Source organism: Ranitomeya variabilis, chromosome 3 (assembly GCF_051348905.1).
Source record: "Ranitomeya variabilis isolate aRanVar5 chromosome 3, aRanVar5.hap1, whole genome shotgun sequence".
NCBI classification, from domain to species: Eukaryota; Metazoa; Chordata; class Amphibia; order Anura; family Dendrobatidae; genus Ranitomeya; species Ranitomeya variabilis.
In genome coordinates this window covers 503,260,354-503,274,051 of record NC_135234.1, presented here as the reverse complement: position 1 = coordinate 503,274,051, position 13,698 = coordinate 503,260,354, and the positions used below count along the sequence as shown (strand labels likewise).

Below are 13,698 nucleotides of genomic sequence, written 5' to 3'. Positions count from 1 at the left end.
TTAACGCGACCCCGAATAAGACACTGCGTTAGCGCAATCCGCTAGCGCTTAGCGCTAAACGGATTGCCCTAACGCAATGTGACCCTAGCCTTACACAAACATTCTATTACACAGTATAAGATGGGGAAACATGGCAAGACTAAGGGCCCCTTCACACTGGTCGATTCTGCTGGTCGATTCTGCTACGATTACGACGCATTTGCGTCATATTCGACATCGCAGTACGAGCTCGTAGCCAGCGGTCACACTCTACGATGTTAACGCTTTTTCTGACGTAGTTGCGATGTGAACGTCACGCGTCGCAATCGTACGCTACCCTTCACACCGCCATAGTCCTACGACTCCGAGCGTGACGTATTACCAGCATGGGCATGCTAAAACGTCACGCCCAATCAGGAGACAGGTATGCGGAAGCCCAACCCACGTAGTCGCATTACGAGCTCGTATGACCGCCGTCACATACTACGATTTCGACCGCCACAGCGAGACATTTACGACGAAAGAAAGTTCTGCTCTTTCTTTCACATCGTACGATGCTGGGCTGCGTCGCAAATCGTAACGCCATGTCACACTTTGCAACCTCGGAACGAGGACGGATAAACGTCACAAATCGAACGCTCGTTCAGACTTTGATTGCACAGTGTGAAGGGGCCCTAAGGCTACTTTCACACTAGCGTTTGTTGCTGTACGTCGCAATGCGTCGTTTAGGAGAAAAAAACGCATCCTGCAAAGATGTCCGCAGGATGAGTTTATTCCCCATAGATTTATATTAGCAACGCACTGCGACGTATGGACACATGTCGCAACCGCCGTGCCATGGTTGCGTCGTGTTTTGGCGGACCGTCGGCACAAAAAAACGTTACATGTAACTTTTTTTGCGCGTTGTGCCCGCCATTTTCGACCGCGCATGCGCGGCCAAAACTCCACCCCCTCCTCCCCGGACCTTACAATGGGGCAGCGGAAGCGTCATAAGACTGCTTCCGCTGCCCACGTCGGGCATCACTTTCACAACGCACATCGGGCCGACGCATAGCGACGGCCCCGTGCCGATTCTAGTGTGAAAGCAGCCAAAACTGTATAACTGCATATGCCATGGTCATTATATGTAAGGAGAGGGCTACTTTGTGCAGAGACAGCCATTTACAAAAGTCCAGACGTGGCAGATTTTAATGCCTAGGAAAGCATATAAATTAGTTAAAGGGGTATTCCCATTTCATACGTTTATAGCACATTCACAGGCTATGCCAAAAATGTATAGTAGATGCGGTTCCCGTATGTGGCAGGAATTGTCATATAAATGTATGTCGGCCTTTCGTCACTTCTTCATAAGGATGACACACTACACTTGAAATATGAAGGTAGCAGCCAATCACTCAGCACAGAAAGTGGTAAGATCAATATGTATGGCACGTTACCATTGCAGCACCCGATCACATTTATGTCACATGTTGTAAGTGCAGGGAGAAAGTAAAAAAAAAATAAAGAAAAGACATATACATTGTATATTGGTCACGTGATTGCCAGAATGTTTACGATGGCCAACTCTTAGGAACGAGCATTCATTCCAACACACGTTCACCTTCGACCGTCTAAATTGACCATTACATTTACAGACTATATACTGTATACTGCCCCTATTGGACAAACAATCAGTAGATTTGGTTTCCAGTACCATCTCTATGCTGACGACACCCAATTATACACCTCTTCTCCTGTTATCACGCCGACCTTTTTAGAAAACACCAGTGATTGTCTTACCGCTGTCTCTAACATCATGTCCTCCCTCTATCTGAAACTGAACCTGTCAAAAACTGAACTCCTCGTGTTCTCTCCCTCTACTAACCTACCTTTGCCTGACATTGCCATCTCCGTGTGCGGTTCCACCATTACTCCCAAGCAACATGCCCACTGCCTTGGGGTCATCCTTGATTCCGAGCTTTCATTCACCCCCCACATCCGATCACTGGCTCGCTCTTCTTATCTGCATCTCAAAAACATTTCTAGAATTCGCCCTTTTCTTACTTTCGACTCTGCAAAAACCCTTACTGTCTCACTTATTCATTCTCGTCTGGACTATTGTAACTCTCTACTAATCGGCCTCCCTCTTACCAAACTCTCCCCGCTCCAATCTGTCCTGAATGCTGCTGCCAGGATCATATTCCTCACCAACCGTTACACCGATGCCTCTACTTTGTGCCAGTCATTACACTGGCTACCCATCCACTCCAGAATCCAGTACAAAACTACTACCCTCATCCACAAAGCACTCCATGGCTCAGCACCACCCTACATCTCCTCTCTGTTCTCAGTCTACCACCCTACCCGTGCCCTCCGCTCCGCTAATGACCTCAGGTTAACATCCTCAATAATCAGAACCTCCCATTCCCGTCTCCAAGACTTTACAAGTGCTGCGCCGATTCTTTGGAATGCACTACCTAGGTTAATACGATTAATCCCCAATCCCCACAGTTTTAAGCGTGCCCTAAAAACGCATTTGTTCAGACTGGCCTACCGCCTCAACGCATTAACATAACTATCCCTGTGTGGCCTAATAAAAAAAATAAATAAATTAAAAAAAAAACAATCAGGTTCCTCACATCATGTTCTCATACACTTTATGCAGTTAATAGCACTCTGTGTCTGTACTGCTACATACTTAGGCTGTTAACTGGTTCATGCAGCTTTACATGAACACCCGAGCCTTACACTATGGCTGGTCCAAATAACTAAAGCAATTGCTACCATCCACCTCTCGTGTCTCCCCTTTTCCTCAGTTTGTAAGCTTGCGAGCAGGGCCCTCATTCCTCCTGGTATCTGTTTTGAACTGTGATTTCTGTTATGCTGTAATGTCTATTGTCTGTACAAGTCCCCTCTATAAGTTGTAAAGCGCTGCGGAATATGTTGGCGCTATATAAATAAAATTATTATTATTATTACAGACTTAGGCCTCTTTTACACTTACTGTGGTTTTGCTTCCCATTTTTCCGGCCCCAATAAATTTCTATTTGGCCGCAAAAACGGGCAGCAATAATTCCACAATGCGCCATATGCCCGTGAGGGCCGTATTCACGGCCGTGAAAAAATATCGAGCCTGCTCAATATTTTTCATGGCTTACGGACACGGCCCCCATTGAAAATCAATGGGGCCACAAAACAACAGAAGCTTGTTTTTGCGGTGCACCGTGACTTCCGGTTTTGCGGAACGCCGTTTTTTTCCCCCCCAATACTTTTGCCATAGTATTGGAAACCCAAAAAATAATGATCAACAAGTTTTTTGCCGTCTGTTATTGCGGCAGACCGTGAAAATTGCGGCAATACGGCCCGCAAAAAAGGGCCGCAAAAAACACGGTAAGTGTAAAAGAAGCCTAAGGCCCCAATTCATCAACACCGTTTGATTTCACACAGGACTTGAGTCTGTCACCCCAAAAATTGTATATGAGATAAGGCCACTGGCATCAGCGGCTTATCTACAGCATTCTGTAATGCTGTAGATAAGCCTCCGGTGTAACCTGAAAGATGAGAAAAAGACGTTAGATTATACTCACCCAGGGGCGGTCCCGTCCGGGGCCTCCCATCTTCTTACGATGACGTCCTCTTCTTGTCTTCACGCTTCGGCTCCGGCGCAGGCGTACTTTTTCTGCCCTGTTGAGGGTAGAGCAAAGTACTGCAGTGCGCAGGCGCCGGGAAAGGTCAGAGGCCCAGCACCTGAGCACTGCAGTACTTTGCTCTGCCCACAACAGGGCAAAGTACGCCTGCGCGGGAGCCGCGGCAGGAAGACAAGAAGAGGACGTGATCATATGAAGATAGGAGGCGCCGGACCCGGACCGCAACGCCCATTGGACCAGTCCGCAGCGGGACCGCCCCTGGGCGAGTATAATCAACTTATTTTTGTTACCTTTCAGGATACATCGTGGCTTATCTATAGCATTACAGAATACTGTAGATCAGGGGTCCCCAACCTGTAGCTCGGGAGCCACACGTGGCTCACGGGCCCGTGACGTGCCTCACAACTGTCTGCCAGCTTGGTGCATTAGCACCAGGTGTAAATAACTATTAAGAGCAGATCTCTAAATGGTGACTTTTGTGTGTAGCCCTGTACAGAAGAGCAGATCTGAATGGAGGCGAGATAGGAAACCGTGGAGCTTGGCATACTGCCTTGGTGTGATTGCAGTGGGAAAGCTTTGGTTGTCATGATACCAGTAATGGAGGCTCTCGGTGTCACTATTGTGAGTGGGAAAGGAACTGGTTGTGGCTCGTGACCCTCTCTCAGAGCTGAGCGTGGCTCACGACCCTCTTTCATAGCTGGATGTGGCTCTCAAGGTCAGAAAGGTTGGGGACCTCTGCTGTAGATAAGCCCCTGATGCCGGTGGCCTTATCTCATATACGATTTTTGGGGTGACAGATTCCCTTTAATCAGGAGCATCTGAAAACAGTAGCAGAAGCCTCTATAAGCTCCACGCCACAAATCTTACTCCAGTCAAACTGGAATAAGATTTGTTTTGCAGTGAAAGCCACCGTTCAGCATGAATCTGATAGAGGGTTTCCACACCCTCAGCACACTTCAAATAGGCAAACATGGTATGAAAACAAAAAAGATCACAATTTTAGCACATGTTTTAGTCGTGCCAAATTTTAAGACTTTCAAAGAATTCTGGAGTAAAAGCTTTGATGAATTAGGCCCTAAACCTAGGTTCAAACAAGCACATGACGGAAGCAGTTTTTTCATCCAGAAAAAAATTGACAAATTTTCATCCATATTGTCATCAGTATGTCAGTTTTTGACTTCTGTATGACATCCGTTGTATACATCAGCAATTTAAAACATCATAGGACAAAACTGAAGAGTGCATTTCCACTGCCTGACCTGCAGCTGGTAAACCCTGTTGATCGGCTACATACTGTAGAAGCCAAACAGCGGTCACTTAGTAACATGTTTAGACAGACTGGACACACTTCGCAGAATGATTGTTAAAACCATTGTTCTCACTAGTAGAGTAGAGCGAATTTGTTCGGATTCGGTTCCGAATACGATTAGCAGCGAATTTTATTTTTGCAATATTCATCGAACACAACTGAACGTCATTAGAGTCAATGGGAGTAAAAATTACCGAATATGTTCGTAACCGATCAACAAACATACATTCGGCACGAATAGAGTACCAATATGGCACGTATATGGCAAATTCAGATTCAGCAGCCAAATCCGAACAAATTCGCTCAACTCTACTCACCAGCACTTGTCCTGTTTAAAACAGGATCTGTGCTACTGAGAGCGATGATTTTTTTTTTTTAAGAGACTGTCAGCACAGAATGATTGTTCAAACCAAGTCCCGTCGTTTGGTGCTTCATGGCAGAGCCAACCATTCAACCTGTATGTCTCGCACCTGTTTGACAGCCGCGAGACATGCAGGAATTGCCTAAGAAACAGCCGAGAGACGCGGGGTGGGCAGTCTTTTGAATGAATCATTTGGCCTGATCCAAAGGAAAAGGATACAATTGTATTTCCTGCTCAAGTCCTTAGTAATTGCCTAAGAAACAGCCGCAAGACATGCAGGAATTGCCTAAGAAACAGCCGCAAGACATGCAGTCACGGGGACTCAAACACATTTTTAGAGAGCGTCGAAGGCACCCTGTTAGTACACGAGCATGCTCAGATAACACCTTATCAGAGCACGTTCGCTCATCACTACAGCTCTGTCAAAGAAGACAGGGGGTGGTATTTAAACTATTGGCCAACACTGACCGGTGGAACTTTGCTGGAACAGTCATTCTGTGCGGACATCCATTTAAGCATCATTTCAACAAACCAACAAGCATTTTCTTTTGCTCATCAAGTTACTGGCAACATATTTAAACAAGCGGATTACAGGGAATGGAGCATTCCTAGGATTGGTTGTTCATGATAACCAGCCAGTGTAAAAGGACCCTTTAGTAGCCAAGCAGCCAATGAGCTACGCAATTTGCTAACGATAACTGACCTTGAGGCCAAATCCATGTGTAACAATGGTTTTTCTGTGGACGTGGAAATCGGCAGTGCATGTCAACTTAATGATGGAAAATAAATGCACTGCCGTTACTGTGGAATAGCTTTAGAAAATCTATAAAGTGTATATGTAGCCTGAGGGTGCATTTACACACAAGTCTTCTGCCTGTGAACACTGGGGCTCATTTTCCTTAGTGCAAAAGCGCATTGGATTTTCTGCTGTATGTTCGCTTGTGGAAAAACTAATAGGTACTGTGGCTTTTGGCTCTGCAAATAATTTATGATGCAGATATGGGTGCGAGATTACACTCTTTGAAATGCAAAGGGTGAAATACGCAGTTTCTCTGCACAGCTATCCACCGCTGTACTGCTGCAGCCATCACTACAGGCCGTGATCTCCAAGAGGTCCACAGGAAAAACGTTCCGTGGCAGCATAGCCTAAGGACTCTACTCTCCAGAACTGCAGATCAATGAAGTAGCATCTCCGATATTGAGAGAGAAGAGATGCCGCAGCGATATTTTATGGTCACATATGTGATGACCTCTCTATGATGAATTGATACGATATTGATTTCAAATCGAGAGCACTGGTGAATTTATACTTTGGATAGTTTCAGGAAAATGTCTATGAGATCTGTAAATAACGAGTGAGTGGCAACAAATACATAAGCTACATAAAACAGGTGGAACAGTATTCATACTGCCCCAAATACAGATAACACGTTATTTTTACTGTAAAGTGAAAAGAAACCCACAAACACAATTGCTACTTTTCCCACTCCACCATAAAATAGTCAGTTTTTCAACAATATCTAGCGCCTTTCAATTCACTATATTAAAAAGCAAATCCTCATAAGGCTATGTCAACAAAACAAAATCCATAGCTTTTGGAAGACAAGTGAAATAACGAAAGGGGGGGGGGGGAATATGGTGGAAAAAAAAGATTGGGGCAATATGGCGGCATTAGCCATGACATAGATCGCATGGCCCAATAACGCTATATATCACTGACAACGCAATACATGTGAATGAGGTCGCATTGTGACAAGCAAGGCACCATGATGAGCGAGCAGCAACAAATACACTGACTCCATTCACTTGTACTGTGCTGTGAAGTAGCAGTGGTAAAAGTCGCCATGTGACCCCAGCCTTAATTGCTTACCATTTCTTTTTTCCCTTACGTTATTTCAGGTAAAATGCAGACATAAAGGGGTCATTTGTATATAAAATAATGTTCGAAAAAATGAGTTGTCCATTGCAAAGAACAAAAATATTGCTTTCAAAAAGAGGTGAAGATGGCACATTTTATTCTGAGCTCTCTCCGTTACTGTATACTGTGCGACGTGGAAAACAAGGCCCATCCAACCTGTCTTCCCAGGGGCTGTGATCAAGGCTGAATTGGATCCCTTACCCCTCTGACCTGTGTCCCCGGGGCTACATTGGATCCCTTCCCCCTCTGACCCGTCACACTGGGCTGCATTGGATCCCTTTCCCCTCTGACCCATCTCCCCCCAAGGCTGTGATCTGGGTTGCACTGGATCCCTTCCCATTCTAACCTGTCTCACCCGGGGCTGTGATCCAGGCTGGACTGGATCCCTTCCCCTCTGACCTGTCTCACCCTGGGCTAGACCGGTTCCCTCCCCAAGGGCTGTGCTCTGGGCTGGATCCCTTCCCCCCTCTGACCTGTCTCCCCCCGGGGCTGCCCTGGATCCCTTCCCCCTCTGACTTTTCTCCCCCGGGGCAGCACTGGATCCCTTCCCCCTGACCTGTCTCCCCCCGGGGCTGCCCTGGATCCCTTCCCCCTCTGACTTGTCTCCCCTGGGGCAGCACTGGATCCCTTCCCCCTCTGACCTGTCTCCCCCCGGGGCTGACCTGGATCCCTTCCCCTCTGACCTGTCTCACCCTGGGCTGCACCGGTTCCCTCCCCAAGGGCTGTGCTCTGGGCTGGATCTCTTCCCCCTTTGACCCATTCTGCCCAGGGCTGTGATACGTGTTCCACTGGATCCCTTCCCCCTCTGACCTGTCTCCCCCGAGGCTGTGATCCAGGCTGCACTGGATCCCTTCCCCCTCTGACCCCTCTCCCCCGGGGGCTGTGATCCGGGCTGCACTGGATCCCTTCCCCCACTGACCTGTCTCTCCCCCGGGGCAGCACTGGATCCCTTCCCCCACTGACCTGTCTCTCCCCCGGAGCAGCACTGGATCCCTTCCCCCTCTGACCTGTCTCTCCCCCGGTGCAACACTGGATCCCTTCCCCCACTGACCTGTCTCCCCTGGGGCTGCCCTAGATCCCTTCCCCCTCTGACCTGTCTTCCCCGGGGCTGCCCTAGATCCCTTCCCCCTCTGACCCGTGTCACCCAGGGGCAGCACTGGATCCCTTCCCCCACTGACCTGTCTCTCCCCCGGGGCAGCACTGGATCCCTTCCCCCACTGACCTGTCTCTCCCCCGGAGCAGCACTGGATCCCTTCCCCCTCTGACCTGTCTCTCCCCCGGAGCAGCACTGGATCCCTTCCCCCTCTGACCTGTCTCTCCCCCGGAGCAGCACTGGATCCCTTCCCCCTCTGACCTGTCTCTCCCCCGGGGCAGCACTGGATCCCTTCCCCCACTGACCTGTCTCTCCCCCGGAGCAGCACTGGATCCCTTCCCCCTCTGACCTGTCTCTCCCCCGGAGCAGCACTGGATCCCTTCCCCCTCTGACCTGTCTCTCCTCCAGGGCAGCACTGGATCCCTTTCCCCTCTGACCTGTCTCTCCCCTGGGGCAGCACTGGATCCCTTTCCCCTCTGACCTGTCTCTCCCCTGGGGCAGCACTGGATCCCTTCCCCCTCTGACCTGTCTCTCCCCTGGGGCAGCACTGGATCCCTTCCCCCTCTGACCTGTCTCTCCCCCAAAGCAGCACTGGATCCCTTCCCCCACTGACCTGTCTCCCCTGGGGCTGCCCTAGATCCCGTCCCCCTCTGACCTGTCTCCCCCGGGGGCTGTGATCCAGGCTGCACTGGATCCCTTCCCCCTCTGACCCCTCTCCCCCGGGGGCTGTGATCCGGGCTGCACTGGATCCCTTCCCGCTCTGACCTGTCTCTCCCCCGGGGCAGCACTGGATCTCTTCCCCACTGACCTGTCTCTCCCCCGGTGCAACACTGGATCCCTTCCCCCACTGACCTGTCTCCCCTGGGGCTGCCCTAGATCCCTTCCCCCTCTGACCTGTCTTCCCCGGGGCTGCCCTAGATCCCTTCCCCCTCTGACCCATGTCCCCCAGGGGCAGCACTGGATCCCTTCCCCCCTCTGACTTGTCTCCCCCGGGGAAGCACTGGATCCCTATCCCCTCTGACCTGTCTCCCCCGGGGAAGCACTGGATCCCTTCCCCCTCTGACCTGTCTCCCCCGGGGCAGCACTGGATCCCTTCCCCCTCTGACTTGTCTTCCCAGGGGCAGCACTGGATCCCTTCCCCCCTCTGACCTGTCTCCCCCGGGGCAGCACTGGATCCCTTCCCCCCTCTGACCTGTCTCCCCCGGGGCAGCACTGGATCCCTTCCCCCTCTGACTTGTCTCCCCCGGGGCAGCACTGGATCCCTTCCCCCTCTGACTTGTCTCCCCTGGGGATGCCCTAGATCCCTTCCCCCTCTGACCTGTCTTCCCCGGGGCTGCCTTAGATCCCTTCCACCTCTGACCCGTGTCCCCCAGGGGCAGCACTGGATCCCTTCCCCCCTCTGACTTGTCTCCCCCGGGGAAGCACTGGATCCCTTCCCCCTCTGACTTGTCTCCCCCGGGGAAGCACTGGATCCCTTCCCCCTCTGACCTGTCTCCCCGGGGCAGCACTGGATCCCTTCCCCCTCTGACTTGTCTCCCCCGGGGCAGCACTGGATCCCTTCCCCCCTCTGACCTGTCTCCCCCGGGGCAGCACTGGATCCCTTCCCCCCTCTGACCTGTCTCCCCCGGGGCAGCACTGGATCCCTTCCCCCCTCTGACCTGTCTCCCCCGGGGCTGCCCTGGATCCCTTCCCCCTCTGACTTGTCTCCCCCGGGGCAGCACTGGATCCCTTCCCCCTCTGACTTGTCTCCCCAGGGGCAGCACTGGATCCCTTCCCCCTCTGACTTGTCTCCCCCGGGGCTGCCCTGGATCCCTTCCCCCTCTGACCTGTCTCCCCCCGGGGCTGACCTGGATCCCTTCCCCCTCTGACTTGTCTCCCCCGGGGCTGCCCTGGATCCCTTCCCCCTCTGACCTGTCTCCCCCGCGGCTGCCCTGGATCCCTTCCCCCTCTGACCTGTCTCCCCAGGGGCAGCACTGGATCCCTTCCCCCTCTGACCTGTCTCCCCAGGGGCAGCACTGGATCCCTTCCCCCCTCTGACCTGTCTCCCCCAGGGCAGCACTGGATCCCTTCCTCCTCTGACCTGTCTCCCCAGGGGCAGCACTGGATCCCTTCCCCCTTTGACCTGTCTCCCCAGGGGCAGCACTGGATCCCTTCCCCCTCTGACCTGTCTCCCCCCGGGGCTGACCTGGATCCCTTCCCCCTCTGACTTGTCTCCCCAGGGGCAGCACTGGATCCCTTCCGCCTCTGACCTGTCTCCCCCGCGGCTGCCCTGGATCCCTTCCGCCTCTGACCTGTCTCCCCAGGGGCAGCACTGGATCCCTTCCCCCTCTGACCTGTCTCCCCCCGGGGCTGACCTGGATCCCTTCCCCCTCTGACTTGTCTCCCCAGGGGCAGCACTGGATCCCTTCCGCCTCTGACCTGTCTCCCCCGCGGCTGCCCTGGATCCCTTCCGCCTCTGACCTGTCTCCCCAGGGGCAGCACTGGATCCCTTCCCCCTCTGACCTGTCTCCCCCGGGGCTGTGATCCGGGCTGCTGCAGGGGGTGTGAGTGCTCCTCTCCTCAGGCTCCGGGGCTCCCTCTCTCTCCTGCTGCCGCCGCCTTTGGTCCGGGGAACTCATGCGAGAACCCGACACACTCCAGTAGGCACACGACTAGTCCAGCAGGCCGGCCGCCCGGGCCATGCACAGAGTCGCGATACGTGTCTGACAGCTCCGATAGTCGCCGATGAATGAGCACGCTCCGAGCACTGCCTGTCACTCTGGCATGAAGCTGTGCGGGTACACTACGGCGGACGTTTTGGGGGCTGTCACACAGTGTCACCGACAACTATGCAGCTCACTGGTGGCTTCTTTCTCTTCTTGTCTGGTCACCCCGAACCCAACTCCGCCATCTTGCTACAAGACACGGACCTCGGGCAGCGCAAATTGGGAGGACCGGCGAGGAGGGCGGGGGTATCCCAACGTGCATCGCGGCACGATACCATAGACGTTAGGCTAACCTTTAATCATCACGGTAACAGGCCAGAAAGGGAGGCGGAAGTTGAAACGCAGTTTCTCTCTATGGTCCGGGCAGGGCGCAGGCAGAGCATGCGCAGTGGTGCATGATTAGAAAGGAAGCCGCGCGCTCCTGACAGCTTCTAAGAATACACCAGTGCGTGGTGACGTCACCGAGGAGGTCGCGTGCTCCCTCACTTGTGCTGTTAAACTCTCATTTTATATTTTCACCTCACAATATTCAGAAAAGCAGAACGTTTTGTTCTCCCTTTCAGGCTACGTTCACACGATCAGGATTTACATCCTTTTTTTTTCCTGCCCGTTTTTGGAAAACGGCAGCTAAATTCCGCAGTGAATTTGAGCTGCGTTTTCTGATCCTTTTTCTTCAGCGTTTTCCACTGCGGGTTTCCAATAGCAGTTTCCTATTGGAGCTGCTGGAAAACCGGTGCGGAATCCGCTGAAAGAATTGACATGCTACTTCTTTTTTCCGCTGGAAAATCCGCGCGGATTTTCCAGCGGAAAAACGGATCGTTAGCACAGCGGTTTTGGTTTTCCATTGGGTTACATTGTACTGTAACCAACATGGAAAACTGATCCGGATCCGCAGCTGAAAATCCGCTACGGATCCGGATCAAAATCCGGATCGTGTGAACGTAGCCTTATTGTGGGGTGTATCATAATTACAGGACCTCCAGCCCCCAGCTCTAGGGGTAGCTGAGAAACCAGTGCCCCTCAAGTCACACACTGTCAGCGCTCCTTGCTCAGTATGGCGCCCCTTATCCCACAACCTCATGTATTGTAATTTGAGGAATTGAATAAAGACTGACACCAACCTCTATACAATGGGGTGCTGTAACCCCATTCCTGGCCAGCCAAATCTTACACCTCTGACCACAGTCACTATGTGGTAATAACTCTGGGGCGCTTCATTGGGTCTCTGATCCTGCAATAGTTTTTTCGTGGTCAAAAGTTTCAGTCATGAGAAGGGAATCAAAAACTGGTGACCATATATTCCTTTAAAATTACATTCTTATAAATATGATAAAAATACGCCTAGGAATCAATGGTACTGTTCACACTGGCGCCGGGTGCTGAAGACAGCTCACATCATTGTCCCCTGCTTGAGGTGAGATCAATTTTAAGGGGTGGACAGAGGCTGTCATATGTCTCCCCCTCTTTGAACAGGGTTCACATTAAATTGAATCTCTCACCCAAATTTTCGCCTATAAGCTAAGGCCACCGCCATCAGGGGCTTATCTACAGCATTCCCGGTTCAGGTCCGATGGGCGTCGCAGGTCCGGGTCCAGCGTCTCCCATCTTCATACGATGTCGTCATCCTCCTTGCTTCCTGTCACAGCTCCTTTACAGGCGTACTGATTTGCCCTGTTGAGGGCAGCGTAAAGTACTGCAGTGCACAGGCGCTGGGCCTCCCTGACCTTTCCCGGCGCCTGCACACTGCAGTACTTTGCCCTCAACAGGGCAGATAAAGTACTCCTGCGCAGGAGCTGTGACAGGAAGCAAAGAAGAGGATGTCATCGCATCAAGATGGGAGGCGCTGGACCCGGACTGTGACACCCATCGGACCGGACCGCCCCTGGGTGAGTATAATATAACTTGTTTTTCTTATCTTTCAGGTTACATCAGGGGCTTATCTACAGCATTACAGGATGCTGTAGATAAGCCCCTGATGGCGGTGGCCTTAGCTTATAGACGAAAATTGGGGTGACAGATTACCTTTAAATATGTGCGGTGCCATAGAGTTTATAACTGTTAATGTATTCATATACTGTTATTGTAATGTGTATGTACTTTACATGTGTTGTGTATAGGATCAGGGACAGAATAGAAGGGTAGCATAGGACAATAGTGGGATTAGAATAGTGGGGCACGGCGCACTAGAAATAGGGAATGAGAGTGCGCCAGTACAAGCATAGTAGGCATAAGGGGTTTTCCAGACTGGGAGAAATTAGAGATGGGTGTAGCAGTGAGAGAAGACAGATAGCCATGGGGGTGAAGTTGCTGAGGCAAAAAGGGACCCCAGGCTGAGTAGCGTGCAAGTGGTCACCATCTTATACAGTAACCATTCAAAGGAGGATCCGGGGCTTATGGCCGGACTAGGCAGAGCTGAGCATGCCTTTTACCTTTTCCTATTGAAACAGAACAAGGGGAATGGGAGGAAGTTGGTGGACCTAAGGGCACGGACGCCACAGACGAGAAAGGGGTATCTGCGGGAAAGAGATTGTCGGAACAGGCAGAGATTGCTGGAAGTGACAGAGATTGTCAGAACAGGCAGAGATTGCCGCGAGCGACAGAGATTGTCAGAATAGGCAGAGATTGTCGGGAGAGACAAGGATTGTCAGAAGAGGCAGAGATTGCCGGATTAGACGGAAGTTGTCAGAGAAGACAGGGAAAGCTCTAG

At 51.7% G+C, this 13,698-nt stretch overlaps 1 protein-coding gene across 3 annotated transcripts in view; it reads right to left on the bottom strand.

Moving 5' to 3' along the window:
- UBE3A (ubiquitin protein ligase E3A) overlaps window positions 1-11,475 on the bottom strand; it is a 70,793-nt gene extending 59,318 nt beyond the window's left edge. Inside the window, exon 1 of one of the 3 annotated variants that reach the window (XM_077296857.1) lies at window positions 11,285-11,475. Coding sequence is in view for 2 of the 3 variants with exons in the window: in XM_077296855.1 (XP_077152970.1) it covers window positions 10,789-10,904 (116 nt within the window). In the remaining variant the exon portion in view is untranslated. Of the gene's footprint in view, window positions 1-10,788 lie in introns of all 3 variants that reach the window. The other 2 variants (XM_077296856.1, XM_077296855.1) reach the window with 2 other exon arrangements.
- Between the last annotated feature and the right edge of the window lie 2,223 nt (window positions 11,476-13,698).